General features: G+C 41.2%; 1 protein-coding gene across 4 annotated transcripts in view; it reads right to left on the bottom strand.

Annotated features, from left to right (window-relative positions):
• The window catches only part of RUNX1T1 (RUNX1 partner transcriptional co-repressor 1), a 159,041-nt gene that overhangs the window by 40,785 nt on the left and 103,023 nt on the right, over positions 1–15,233 (bottom strand). For all 4 annotated transcript variants that reach the window (XM_007670675.3, XM_029063668.1, XM_007670677.3 and 1 more), the window contains 2 exons: positions 11,869–12,050; positions 2,696–2,946 (listed from right to left, as the gene is read on the bottom strand). In XM_007670675.3, coding sequence (XP_007668865.1) covers positions 2,696–2,946; positions 11,869–12,050 — 433 coding nt within the window. The remainder of the gene's footprint in view (positions 1–2,695; positions 2,947–11,868; positions 12,051–15,233) is intronic.

The raw sequence follows: 15,233 nt of genomic DNA on the forward strand, positions 1-15,233 counted from the left end.
AGTATCTATTTGTTTAACTTATTGAGTAAAAAAATTCTACTTTTTTTGTGTTTGGTTTGTTTATTCGTCATAGGATTTGCCTGTCAGAGTGACAAAACACTTTTCCTGGCTTCTTTTACAAACTGAATCCATTTACATGATCTATTTCTATGAATATCCATAAAATACTTAATGAAAAAAAAATTTTCAAGTTTTAAAATACATACTGCAGGATTTGAAACTGAGAGAGGGATCAGGAGTCTGACGTGCTAAATCAGAGAAAAAATGGCTGCCTGGTTAAAACACTATAATTTTTCTTCATTCTCAAGGATCTACTTTACATTAACACATGTTAAAATTTCCTGAGAAAGCACCTTGAAATAACTTTGTACTAGAACTATTAAATTTATGTTAATATAATTAAAAGGTAGGGGATAGATTTTAAGATATCACATGCAAGGCAAGGCATATAGATTTTTAATACATAAAGGGACCAATCATCTTGCAATGTGAGTACATAATCGCTACATTTAGCAGAATTACTTTCTAGTTCATTCATTCAGTAGTAATTATTGAGCAGTTACTCTGTGCAGAGCACTGTACTACTAATAATAATATTGGTGGTATTTGTTAAGTGCTTACTATGTGCAAAGCACTGTTCTAAGCACTGGGGGGATACAAGGTGATCAGGTTGTCCCAAGTGGTGCTCACAGTTTTAATCCCCATTTTACAAACTGAGGCACAGAGAAGTTAAGTGACTTGCCCCAAGTCACACAGCTAGCAAGTAGTGGAGCCGGGATTAGAACCCATGACCGCTGACTCCCAAGCCCAGGCTCTTTCCACTGAGCCACGCTGCTTCTCCACTTGCAAAGTACAATACAGTAATAGACAGTCCCTGCCCACACAGGCTTGCACTGTAGTTTGCATTGGAACTGGTGTTTCACATCATAAAATTTGCTTTTTAAAGTTTGGTCAATAGTCTAAAAGGGGTATTTCAAAGTGTCCAAAGACTTTAAAGGAGGGTCTTAGGCTCCCTTAACAGTTTACTGCATAGAGGACTCTGTGATCATCTCCAGGACAGTGAGGTTTGCAGAAGTGACCCTAACATATTCTCTTACTGAAGAATTCAAATTGGAAACCCAGAAATTATTAAGAGGACTAAGTTTATTGCTCTGTGATGATAACAACGTGGGTAAAAGATAAAACAAAATAATTAAAAATGCCACTGTACTTCATGCTCCTTTATGGCAAATGCCCACAGTCTTTGTCTCAACTAAACTAAAACAGTATAAAATACCGAGAGGCTTTGATTGATGTGAAGAATTTACAAATTAGGTGAAAGCATGTGTCTGAAGCAATATTGCCAGGTTTATTCTGATGGGGAATGGCCTTATTCTGTGAAGCTCGAGAGAATGAATACTACTACTTCTTGAGAGAGGCTGAAATGCTCTTTCAATGATGCGAACAGGTTGACATCATGGTTACAGGATCAGGCTTAGAGGAGTGGTTAGAAGTGTTTCAAAACCACTTTCTCTTGTGAAAGGTGCATGTTATGCTCCAGTCAGTCTCAGACGATATAGCTTGAGGACAGGAAGGCGTTTTGTCAAATAATCCACATCTAGGGATAGCAAATCTATTTGAAGGCTCTTCAGTTATGGTAGCTAAGGGAACTTTTAAAAGTCTAGTTAGGGGGGATAGTTCTATCTTAGCTATCTTCAATTATTACGTCTCAACTATTACAACTTCCTGCAAGTCCATTATGGTCAGAAGATCCATATTAAAATATTTCCAATGCTTTTGATGGCTTCTTGCTCCTCCATTTCTAAAGGATGGAAGGAAGGAAGGAAGGAAGGAAGGAAGGAAGGAAGGAAGGAAGGAAGGAAGGAAGGAAGGAAGGAAGGAAGGAAGGAAGGAAGGAAGGAAGGAAGGAAGGAAGGAAGGAAGGAAGGAAGGAAGGAAGGAAGGAAGGAAGGAAGGAAGGAAGGAAGGAAGGAAGGAAGGAAGGAAGGAAGGAAGGAAGGAAGGAGTGGAAATGGGCCTGCAAATCATTCTCTTCTGATGTGCTGATCTTTGACCCAAACTTAGCAACTTTATTGGTTGGGTCTTGGATATCAAGAAGGCGCAAGACAGCTCTCAATTCAGGTGCCGTCTAACCGTCTCTTCTCCAGTCCTGGATTTCGTGCTGTTTTCTCTTTTAAAATCTCAGGGATCATGAAGAATGTGGAAGGATGTCACGAAGTTGTAAAGATTTGGGAGTTAGGCAGTACAAGAATTGAATTAGTCTTTTCTATAAAAATCACAGAAGATAGGCGATGAAAGGCACAACTGAAACATGCCATGGCAAAAGCGATCTAAAAGTAAGAATGGTTAGATGTACAAACACATTACTGTGTAAAGCAGACTAGAGTTGCAAGAGAATCCTATTGGTGATGAAAACTCATACAAGCATACACGAGTATGCAGTCTCCGAAACGCTTAGTACAGTGCTCTGCACACTTTAAGCACTCGATAAATAAGACTGAATGAATAAATACACACAAACACTGGCCCAGCTGCTTAAAAAGTATTTTAAATGTTAATAAGCCTCTTCTGTGGAGACTCAAGAAAGAGAGGAAGAAACTCTAAGATATGTTTTACAATGACAGAGATAAAGTGGAAAACAAAATTCTTTCGGAGATTTAAAGAAAAAAAGCCATGTTTTCCTTTGCATCCTTACCCATAGTTCTGTTTCTGTCCCTGAGGTCCCTGTGGCTGGGGTGTCTGTAGGAGTCCCTGTAGTGGTGAGCAATGGCCATATCATCCAATCGATAATGCTGAGGTGGAGGTGGGGTAGGGTGAGGCATACCATTGGGCTGGTAAGATAAGCTGTTATTTGGACTGTACCGCTGGCCCGGACTAATAGTGCATGGCCGCTTGCTTGGATGCTCTGAGTGCAAAGGCTCTCTGTCAAAGCCATTTTCTTTGGTTCTGGAAAAAAAAAGTTTCATTTCACAATTCAATCCACAACCAGCCTTGTAAAAGGGTCACTGAGCTCATTCTTTAACACGGATGTCTCGAATGCCTCTCTCGGAGCTTCACCCACGATGGCCGAATACTCGAGGAAGTGAAACAAGGCCCCAGATTCTTTCTAGAATTAGAAGTCTTTGCAAAAATAGTCACTCTGCGCTTGCATCTACTTCCTCTCCTGATTATCTGCCAGTATTTAGGAGAGGATATTTCATTTCCTCTAAAGTTAAATAAATCTCTCTTCAGATGAAGTTGATTTGGTTAGAACACAAATAAATGGAAGTTGAGTTGTCCTCAAACAGGATGCATGTTTTCTTTTAAACTGTAAAGCAGAGCATCATTAGTGTTACCGCTGAATACTGAGGATCCATTCTGATGTGAAGTCAAATGGTACTTACTGTCATCATGCACAACCCAACTGAGTTTTCTTGGGGGAAAGTCCATGTAACTAATCCTACTTTTCCAAATTGGTGTCTAGAAAGATCAACTGAGCATAAAAAGGGTAAATAAAGTAATTTAGGGTGTCTGGGCTACAACTGACACCATTAATTTTGAACTCTTCAAGAGCTCATATATATATATATATATATATATACACACACATGTATATAGATATAGATTAATAGATAGATGGATAGCCATGATGAAAATGCTCCAACTGATCATCACTCTTGGGTTTTCAGAGAAAAATAGCGCTATAGACATGATGCCTCTTTTAGTTCAGTGGGTTCTTCACTAATACACTCCTGGGACTGTCCAGGATGTTAGAAGCTCATCTGGTTCAGAATAGCTAAAGCTCTGACTATTCCCAGTCTCGAGGACTTAGTTGATAGTCATAATAGTAGTTGATAGTCATAGAGAAGCAACGTGGCTCAGTGGAAAGAGCACGGGCTTTGGAGTCAGAGGTCATGGGTTCGAATCCCGGCTCAGCCACTTGTCAGCTGTGTGACTTTGGGCAAGTCACTTAACTTCTCGGTGCCTCAGTTACCTCATCTGTAAAATGGGGATGAAGACTGTGAGCCCCACGTGTAACAACCTGATTCCCCTGTGTCTACCCCAGCGCTTAGAACAGTGCTCGGCACATAGTAAGCGCTTAACAAATACCAACATTATTATAATATGGCCTGTTTTTAAATTCTGGGTTTGGAAAATGAGACCGTCAATCCACAAAGCATTTACTCTCCTCTTCTCTTCACCTTCACCCTCAAATCCCAAAAGAAAGTCCTCAGAGAACTTACAGGAGCAGTATGCTCCTTGACATAGACTCTCAGCTATCTCCTCAGTTCTAATGAAAGAAGTTCCTAAGGGGAGGAATGCAAGGTGGGTAAAGGAGGAAGGAACGCATGAGCTCTTTGCTCCTGGGAGCGAGACAATTGGGCTCTCAAATTCCCAGACCACACACCTCAGCATTCCCAACCGCTACAGTACGGCGGTCGGATGAACGTGGGCTATGTCCTTGATAAAATTTAGAACAACGGGATAGGTTTGGAGGAGGGGGAGGGAAAAGGGAGAAACTCAATGATGCTGCCGTGAGCAGCTGCCAAACAGAACTTGTTCAACTGTCAAAAAGCTTAACTGTTAGCTGTTTCTGTGTCTGGCATCGAGAGTAGGCACTGTCCCCTCCTTAGAGTGTAAGGTCATTGTGGGCAGGGAATGTATCTGTGATATTTTTATATTATATTCTCCCACATGCTTAGTACACTGCTCTGCACAGCGTGAACAATAAAAACGACAGACTGACTGTCTCTAATTTGTATTCACCTTGTAAATTCTCGTTGAAGTCACTCAGACACTTTTGATGATCACAATCAATGGTATTTATTGAGTGCTTACTGCATGCAGAGCACTGTACTAAGCGTTTGGGAGATGAGGGATTGGATGATAGTCAAAATGAAAACCTCAAGAGACTCCTCCAAGTAGCTGCCAACTTCACAGAGTGAGAATGGCAAACCAAGAATCAGAACTGAAGCACAGACAAGTCAAGTGACTTGCCCCAGGGTCAGAAAGCAGATGGAGTGGAGTGGAATGGAGCTGGGTTAAGAACCCTGGTCTCCTGACTCTCAGGCCTGGTATTTCCACTAATAATGATAATAATAGTAATAATAATAATGACATTTGTCAAGCACTTACTATGTGTCAAGAACTGCTCTAAGCACTGGGGTAGATACAAGTTAATCAGGTAGGATATCATCCCTCTCTCACATGGGGCTCACAGTCTAAGTAGGAGGGAGGATCAGTGGAAAGAGCACGGGCTTAGGAGTCAGAGGTTATGGGTTCGAATACGGACTCTGCCACTTGTCAGCTGACTGTGGGCAAGTCACAACTTCTCAATCCCTCAGTTACCTCATCTGTAAAATGGGGATTACGACTGTGAGCCTTACGTGGGATAACCTGATTACCCTCTATCTACCCCAGCGCTTAGAACAGTGCTCTGCACACAGTAAGTGCTTAACAAATATCGACATTATTATTATTATAATTTTACACTTGAGGAACCTGAGGCACAAAGAAGATAAGTGACTCTCCCCAGGTCACATGGCAGGCAAGTAGCAGAGCGGGGATTAAAACTCAGTTCCTCTGACTCCAGGCCTGGGCTCTTCCCACTAGACCACACTGCTTCCATTGGGTCAACTAAGCCATTTCGGTGTTTCACTCACTTGTGCATTTTTGACCTTTTCCAGAGATATTTGAGGCAGAAACCATATATAATTTTGAAACATCAACTGAAAAAAATTTAAAGATCACCTATAGAATAATCATTTAGGTTGATATGCCTCCCCATCATGTATAATAATGTTGGTATTTGTTAAGCACTTACTCTGTGCAGAGCACTGTTCTAAGCGCTGGGGTAGATACAGGGTAATCAGGTTGTCCCACGAGAGGCTCACAGTTAATCCCCATTTTACAGATGAGGTAACTGAGGCACAGAGAAGTGAAGTGACTTGCCCACAGCCACACAGCTGACAAGTGGCAGAGCTGGGAGTCGAACCCATGACCTCTGACTCCGAAGCCCAGGCTCTTTCCACTGAGCCACACTGCTTCCAATTTTTGGTAACTGGAATTACAACTGGAAGTATTTGGCAGCTTTAATAAGTTATAAATGACAGGGATATTTTTTAGTAATCAAGTTGAAAAAACTTTGTAAAGCATCATTCGGCACATCTCTCTCCATCCTTCAAAATCCACCACTGGCTACCCAAATGCCTCTGCATCAAGCAGAACCTCAGGGTTATTGACTTCAAGGCTATCTACCAGCTTTCCTCACCTTCTTTCACCCATTCATCTCTCCAGTTTGCACTCATGCTTTAACTACAGCCCAATTTCAAATTTTCCCACCTCTGATTCCTCACTTATACTGTGCTGCCTCCCTGGAACTCTATCCAAATTAAATCTTCCAGATCACAACTCTTCCCCATCTTCAAAACCCTCCTAAAATGCCACCTCCTCCAGAAAGCCTTCTATAATTAAGACAGCAATCCCATTACATCGATCCAGCAGCCTCTGTTAGGCACTACATTTCTACCCAACCATAGTACTGATGTATTTCACTTGTCCATTCCTTGTCCTTCCTTCTAACCCTACTATCTGTAAATTATTTTTGTCTGCCTTTCTTCCCCATTATACAGCTTGCTGATGAACCCCATCCCATTCGCATATACAGATTCTCTTGATATTCAAAAAACCATAAACAAATGAAAATTATTCAATTCCAGATCACGAGTGGTATCCTATTAATGAACTTTTAATGCTAGCTTTATGTGGCTTATAATTATGGCCACAAAACGCAGTAGTATTTTCCCAATGCATCTACTCAAATATTTTATTTATTTTGCAATTTTACAAGAAGCACGATACTAGAACCAAGTAAAATTCCAGGAGGTTTCATACAGAGCCTTTAACATATAGGCATAAAACATCATTTTACAAATTTTCACTTGAGTCCTTAAACTCTCTAATCTATTATAAAACTTTTATCTCTTTTCAAAAATGTATTTCAAAAAATTTGTCATGACACCATTCCTTAAGAACAATGCCATGATTATATAACCCATTTATACCCTCTAATTTTTCCCTTTTCCTTTTATTCTAGGAAATTGATAACCTACAGTTGTATCTCCTATTTATTTTTGTAATTAATCTATCAGCCACTGGTATTCATTGAACACTTGCTATATTAAGCACTACAGAACTGCATGGCCCAGTGAAAAGAGCACATGCCTGGGAGTCAGAGGACCTGAGTTCTAATCTCAGCTGCACCTGCTGTTTGACTTTGGGCAAGTCACTCAACTCTGTGCCTCAGTTCCCTCATTTTGGAAAATGGGGATTCAATACTGGTCTTCCTCCTACTTAGATTGTGACCTCATCTTGGGACCTGTTCATCTTGTGTCTACCCCATAGTTTGATACAGTGCTTGGCATATAGTGCTTAACAAATACTATCATTATGATGATGATGATTTTATTTTTATTATTCATAGGAGAGTACAATACAAGATACTTGGTAGACATCTTCCCTGCCCCTCAGGAGTTTACAGACTGGAAGCGGAGACAGATATTGAAATAAATTATGTATGTGTTCCTAAGTGCTGGGGGTGAGGGGAGGAGCGAGGGGTTTGAATATCAAGTGTTTAAAGGATAGAGATGATAATAATAATAGTAATAATAGTATTTGTTAAGCACTTCTATGTGCCAGGTACCAAACACTGGGGTAGGTAAAAAGCAAACTTGGGTTGGACACAGTCCCTGTCCCAGTAGGGCTCACTGTCTCAATCTCCATTTTACAGATGAGGTAACTGAGGCAGAGAGAGGTGAAGTGACTTGCCCAAGGTCACACAGCAGATAAGGGTGGAGCCAGGATGAGAACCCATGACTTTCTGACTCGCAGTCCCGTGCTCTGTCCACTATGCCCTGCTGCTGCAAAGGCAATCTTGAAAGGAGAGAGTTTAAGGAAGATGAAGCCTTAGTAGCGGAAGGTCTCTTGGTAGAGATGGAATTGTAACAAGGCTTTGAAGGTGGGCCGAGTGGTGATACAGACCCTGTCCCACTTGGGGCTCACAGCTTAATCCCCACTTTACAGATGAGGTAATTGAGACACAGAGAAGTTTAGAGATTTGCCCAAGGTAACATAGCGAATAGTGGCAGAGCTGGGATTAATAATAATAATAATAATAATAATGTTGCTATTTGTTAAGCGCTTACTATGTGCAGAGCACTGTTCTAAGCGCTGGGGTAGACACAGGGGAATCAGGTTCTCCCACGTGGGGCTCACAGTCTTTATCCCCATTTTACAGATGAGGTAACCGAAGCACCGAGAAGTTAAGTGACTTGCCCACAGTCACACAGCTGACAAGTGGCCGAGCTGGGATTAGAACCCATGACCTCTGACTCCAAAGCCCGTGCTCTTTCCACTGAGCCACGCGAACCCAGGTCCTTCATACTCCCTGGCCGTGCTCTATTTTATTCTTTGGAGTCCATTATTAAGAGATGCACTGTGGCTCTGTGGAAAGAGCACGGGCTTGGGAATCAGAGGTCGTGGGTTCCAATCCCGGCTCCACCACTGTCTGCTGTGTGACCTTGGGCAAGCCACTTAACTTCTCTGTGCCTCGGTTACCTCATCTGTCAAATGGGGATTAAGACTATGAGCCCCAAATGGGACAACCTGTTTATCTTGTATCTACCCCAGTGCTTAGAACAGTGCTTGGCACATAGTAAGTGCTTAACAAAGACCATAATAATAATAATATTAATTTGGTAAACAAACACTTCTGAATCAATTTACTTCTAAGTTCAGTTTGAAATACTTGGCTATGCAGGAACTCACTCAGAAGAACTACACTGAGATTGAAATACAGCATATCTCACTCTCCCATACAGAAAAAAGATGACAACTTTCACATCAGCCTCTAGAGGATTAATTTTTGGGGGGGGGGAATAGCATGAAATTCAAAATAAAATGCAAAATCATATAAGAAAAATATTCATAATGACAATGTGTCCAAACAAACTCCCTAATCCTTTGACGATTACCTGTGGAATAAATAAGGAACCTTCCTAGGATTAAAGTCCCTAAAATTGTAAACAAAATAGAGAACACACTTTTTCTCATGACATGTCACGAACCAAATTACATAAATGTGTTTTCTTCTCAGGTGTCACTTTTTTTTTTTTCCACTCTTTCAGTGACTGATGGCTCCCAATGTTATTACAGAAACAGATTGATCTTTTTAATGAGCCGGTTTAATAGACTCCAAAATCTCACCGTGGCTGCTCATCCATGTCAGACCATATGCACCAACAAAACATTCAGTAAAGAAAGCAAAACAAAAAAAAAAGCTCTGTTGCAAATCAGTCCCATACTCTATAAAACTGTGTATAGCAGATCTGGATGCTCAGACCAATTACTAGGAAGGGGGAAATGCACATGCAAACAAGATAGAGCAAATGGTAGGTGAAAAATATTACTTTAGAGGACCATATTTTCTCCTCTATAATCGAATTCCCACAAGGTACACATGTATTTACAAACACAGACTCATTACTCTGCCTCCTGCTTCTAAGGGAGCCCTTTTTGGGTTTTCACTTCCTATTAGACATCTCCCGTTTACATTAGAAAAGACTACATCACACAAGAGATAAACGTATGACTTCTAAATGTCTCAACAACCATCCTTTGGACAAATAATTTTATTTTTTCCCAAGGTTTTAAGCTTTTTAAGATAAATCACATGCAGGCAGTCACCTCTGCTGCCAATGGTGCTCTGCTGTTCAAGAAACCAGGTAGCTGTGCATAAATTAGGGTGCATTTTTCATAATGAAATAGCCCCTGGATAAACATTCTTTGGATTAATATTCCCTTGATTTTCAAGGAAGCCCGAAACCAGGACTTCATAAGGATATGAATTACAAAGCTTTTGTTGGTGGTGGCAACTGAGGGGACTACAGAGAAATGAAGCTTTGGGACTTCCTGATTCCACTTATATGTAAATCATTAATTGTCAAGGCTCCCGAACAAAATTATTTTCACTATCATCTCCATTTATATAGCACTATACTGACATAACTGCAATTTTTCCTGGTACCTCACTCTGCTCCAGAACTTTCAATTGTACCTTTTCTTACTCCCTTCTCTAGACTCCCCACTCATTCCTCCTTAATATTACCAGGATTTTCATTCCCACAGAAATGAAACTGGAATTATTAGTACCTTCAGGTGATTAGGTCCAGGTTTTACCTATTGTGTACATGAGGAACTGTTTCTCAGATGAGAGCATTTGGGTCAATCTGTCCATTTGACAGCAGGACGAGTCACTCATCTCAAAAATGAAACATCAAAATAAGCCCAATATGTTGGTTATTGGGCCTAGCTGTGTGATATAACAGAATTAAGAACAGTCAATGAAACTCAAAAAGCATTAGGTTAATGAAACAATGAATAGAAACCATGGGGTTTAGAGGGATCTTGATAAAAATGGCATCTGGAAGAGATTAACACTGGGTTTATGTGACAAGAGATGGATATGGGTATTCTGTGTCTTGAAAGTCAGCTGAACAAGCTATTAACTGTTCAGAAATATTGGTTTACATCCAGAAGTTGCTAAGAGTGACAGAAAGGAAAAAAAATGCAGGTTACTGGATCATATGGAACAAAGTTTCAAGGGCTCAGGGTGAAAAAGTTGTGAGAACTTGTTCAGCGCTATAAAAACCTAGGTGTGTGAAGATGTCCAATCTTTCTAGCCTTGGCTTTGTACGCTAGGAGAAAACAATTTGTTACGATTGATAGTGGTTTCTGAACGTTCGCAACTTGGCCTAGTGGGTAGAGCACTGGCCTGAGAGTCAGAATAACAAAAATAATAATTATGGTATTTGTGACTATGTTCCAAGAATTGTAGATAGAAGGTAATCTAGTAGGTAGAAGGAAATCAGGTTGGACACAGTTCTTGTCCCACATGGAGCTCACAGTCTTGATTCCCATGTTGTAGATGAGGTAACTGAGGTATGAAGAAATGAAGTGACTTAGCCAAGGTCACACATTAAACAAGCGGTAGAACAGGGTTTAGAACCCACATCCTCTGACTCCCAAGCCCAGAAGGACCTGGGTTCTAATCCCGACTCTGCCAACCGTCTGCTGTGTGACCTTGGGCAAATCACTTATCTGTGCCTCAGTTACCTCATCTGTAAAATGGGCATTAAGATCGTGAGCTCCATGTGGGATAGGGACTGTGTCCGATGTGATTAGCTGGTATCTACCCCAGCTCCTAGAACAGTGTTTGGCACATAGTAAAGGCTTAACAAATACCATCATCGTCATCAACACAGTCTTCCGTCCCTCTTTCCACTCCAGTGATATGCAAAGTGAGATGGAAAAATAAGTAAAATCCATGGTAATTGATAGGAAATTTCCTTGCTGTCATCTAGGTCTCCACTTACCTAACTCTGAATCTCAATCTATAGCACCTTTCTAATTTAATAGTTGGCATGTGCAGAGAAAAATTGATGGGAAAGGTGGAATGAGCCAAAAAAAGACTGGTTTTAGTAACCATATTTACTAAGTACTCACTGTGTGCGGAACACTTGTTCTAAGCTTTAGTCCCAGCCAATAACCATGGGAGAAAGCAGTGGAGAAAGAAGGGAAAGGAAATAGACTACAACTTTACAGAAAATAATTATCAGGTGCTCACTGAAATAGTACAAGTTAAAGAATTTTACCGTAACAGAACAGCCACGACAAGGAAGTCGCCTGGTGGGGTGAGAAATGATCCCATCCCCACAGTTGACTTAAAAGTTCTAAACAACCCATACAGGATCTTCTACAGACCAGAGGGGTATACGATCGCACTCTTTATACATAACATTTAGGCTGTGATCACTTTCTCCACGTCCTCACCTGTCTGGAGTTCGCCTCTTCCCGTTTTCGTTCACATCGAGAAGCAGCTCTGAGGAGTCAACAGGTGAGGTGGTGCTGGCGTCCAGGAGCAGCTGTTCATGCTGAGCGAGGTACTGGGCAGGATTCTGTTTGGCCAGTCTGGCACAGTGCAGGAGCTCCCGCTGTAGCAGTGGTAGGTTGGCCTGTAAGAGCATTTCAAAGACGCGTAAATCAATGGGTTCCATCGCTCTCTCTAGCCCCAAACCTATTTTGGTTCTCTTTAAGCACTGGAAATGTAGCAGGCTTGAGAAATTGCCCTCATGTTCAAGTTTTCTGATGCACAAATAAATGAGCTCTGCTGTTCTCTCTAGCCCCAAACCTATTTCAGTTATCTTTAAGCCCTTGGAATCGTAGCAGGCTTGAGAAGGAAACTTGATGTTCAAGTTTTCAGATGCACTGGCCACTGGTACCAAATTCAGAGGGGGGTGGTGCTGAGAAGACATAAGCATTAGCACTTAATTTCCTGTGTAATTTTCACCTACTAATGATTTTCACCCATCAACCTTCCAAAATAAAGGAAGCCATCATATGTGTGTGCGGGCATGCATATGGAGTTGAGCCAAAAGGAAGGATTGTTTGTTTTCTTTCATTTCCACCATTTGATTGACTCATTAATACAGATACAATGCAAGGGTCTTCAGAAATGGAGTCAACTACATAGTCAACTACCGAGATGGTCAACTGTGCGGCTTGACCACTGGCTCCCGGAAAAGGGACAGCTATCTTCATCGCCATCATCAACAAACATTTCTCAAGCTCCCACTGTGGATCAAGCATCATACCGGCTGAGATACAATATTAAAGGCGCAGTTTCTACTCAATATAACCTAGTAAAATAAGCCGGCCAGACAAACACCGTGGCTGGGCATGAACAGGCATCATCATCAAATACGTGAATAAAGTTGCAAGTTCTAAAGAGGGGATGGATGGAAGGAACTCAACACAGTAACAGTGGAAGGGGCAAAAGAAGGGATTCAAGTGACGCAGGCTGTGAATAAACTAACTGCTATCAATTAGAATATTTTTTCTAGCTCCCAGTCCATTCATCTTGGTTTCATCTTTGCTTTTTGTTTTTTATTTTTTTGGCAGGGGGGTTGTTTTGTTTTTTTTACTCCTCAACAATCTAACTTTCTCTCCCCCCTCATGACCTCTGCTGAACAACTGTATTTCAATCAGGAGACTGTGAAATCCAGATTACTACTATGTGTTCATAGTACTAATAGAGTACTGCACTTTCTGAGGTTCAGTGTGTCCGCATAAATCAAGTCAACCAAAAAGGTTTGTCTATTCTGTCTGCACAGCTGGGCCTGTTGAGATATATTTAAACCCATATCCTTACTAGTTACTTCATCGCTCAAGCGAGAACAACAGGATTCGAGCCTAACTCCAGCTGATGAATACTGAAATGGCTTACACTCTATTTAGGCCAAAATATATAACAGCTATTGATATCTAGTGGCACACATTTCAAAGAGTGGCATATCAAGTCATTTTGCCTGGCTCCGCAGTCTCTGGTTGCTGTCATATTAGCTGGTCTCCTTACCTCCGGGCTTTACCTACTTCAGTCTTTACCTCAGAAAAGATGCTCTTATGACCTTCCTGAAGCATCACTCAGCACACATCTTTCATTGCCTGTTAAACTCCAGTGGTCACCCTTCTCCCTCCATATCATGCTCCTTTCCATTGACCTCAAGACTCTCCATCAAATTTTCTCCAACTTACATATGCCTTTCCTCACCCACTTCCCCTCCAGCTGGCACTCTTGGCTCCTTCTAATCTCACCTTTAAATTTGTATCTCACTGTCCACTCCCCACATAAAACTCTTACTCATGCTGTAACCCCAGCAAGGCAACCGCTTCCCCTGAGATTCCCCCTAGATTCCAGCTTTCCCCATGATCCAGGACCTCCAAAACTTCCACATCCTCCAAGAAGTCTTCCACTTTAATCCACAATACTTGAGTATGTCGACCCAATACCCACCCATGTAACCGTTTATACGTACAATCAGTTATTTCATTTAGATATTTCATCCTGACATATCCATGCTGTTTTCTTTTACAATCTCTTTGTTCCTGCACTCACTATTTGTAAATTATTTTTGTCCATCTCCCCTATCAGACTATAAAATCCTTGGGGAAGAAAAACACGTATCTCATTTCTGTAGTACTCTCCCAAGCACTTTGCACTTAGTAGGCTGTCAATAAATACCATAAATTGATTGGTCAAAAGATTGATCCACTCCTCTAGTACTCTGAAGGATTTCTTCAAGGCTTAAAGATGATACCACTGATACTGAAATTGGCCTGTGAGAGCATGTGTAACTGAAGAAGTCAATGGAGAATCCAAAATCCAGGCCATATTGTGTGTACAAGGTGTCCCTTTTTGCATTTTCATGCTTGATGTTTTCAGTGATTTGTGGAATCCTCTCTTTTGCTTCCTTGTCTCTTGTTCCTTATGAAGCTATTATTCAAAGAGAGCCACTCCTTTCCTGATTGTGGTATGCTATTCTGGTCTCTCCTCAGTGATGACCTCTCAGTTTTCAGATGGGATGTAGCATTGTCTGAAACACTGCTTTACTGTATTCGTAAAACATTTCCTCTGTTCTCCTTGCATTTTGGCTTCCTAAGTCAGCTGACCATTCAGCATTTTGTGCATCCTGCTGCTGTTGGTTCTCCTCGTATATCCTCCCCAGCAGAGGTGAACACAGCTTCAATGTTTAGGAGGCTGACTTTGAGGCTCTGGCTTCTGGGTTCCTACCACTATCATGGGGACACTAAAAGTCTACCAATACTCCAATAATAATAATAATATTATAATATAATAATAATAATGGTATTTGCTAAACACTTACTACGTGCCAAGCACTGTTCTAAGTGCTGGGGTAGATACAAGGTAATCAGTTTGTCCCATGTGGGGCTCACAGTCTTGATCCCCATTTTACAGATGAGATAACTGAGTCACAGAGAAGTGAAGTGGTTTGCCCAAGGTCACACAGCAGACATGTCCTCTGAGTCCCAATCCCGTGCTCTTTCCACTAAGCCACGTTGCTTCCCTATCAATCCCTGCCTTGACATGGGGGTTACGATACCAGAGATGCTGGAGTTGTGCCTGATGTAAGGATGGCAGAGAAAATAGTAGAGTGGTAGACATGTAAATACATTCAGTTCTTCCTTGGGGCAGATTTTCATTACGTGTTTTGGATGAAACACTGCTAGACAATTAAAAATGTTCTTCAGGCAATGTGTATTAATATGGATAAAACATGATGTGATATCAGAAGAAAGGGTTGTTTTTTTATGTATAATCAATGAGCATTTACTTCCTA

The sequence above is a fragment of the Ornithorhynchus anatinus genome, chromosome 4, assembly GCF_004115215.2.
Source record: "Ornithorhynchus anatinus isolate Pmale09 chromosome 4, mOrnAna1.pri.v4, whole genome shotgun sequence".
In the NCBI taxonomy this organism is placed as follows: domain Eukaryota; kingdom Metazoa; phylum Chordata; class Mammalia; order Monotremata; family Ornithorhynchidae; genus Ornithorhynchus; species Ornithorhynchus anatinus.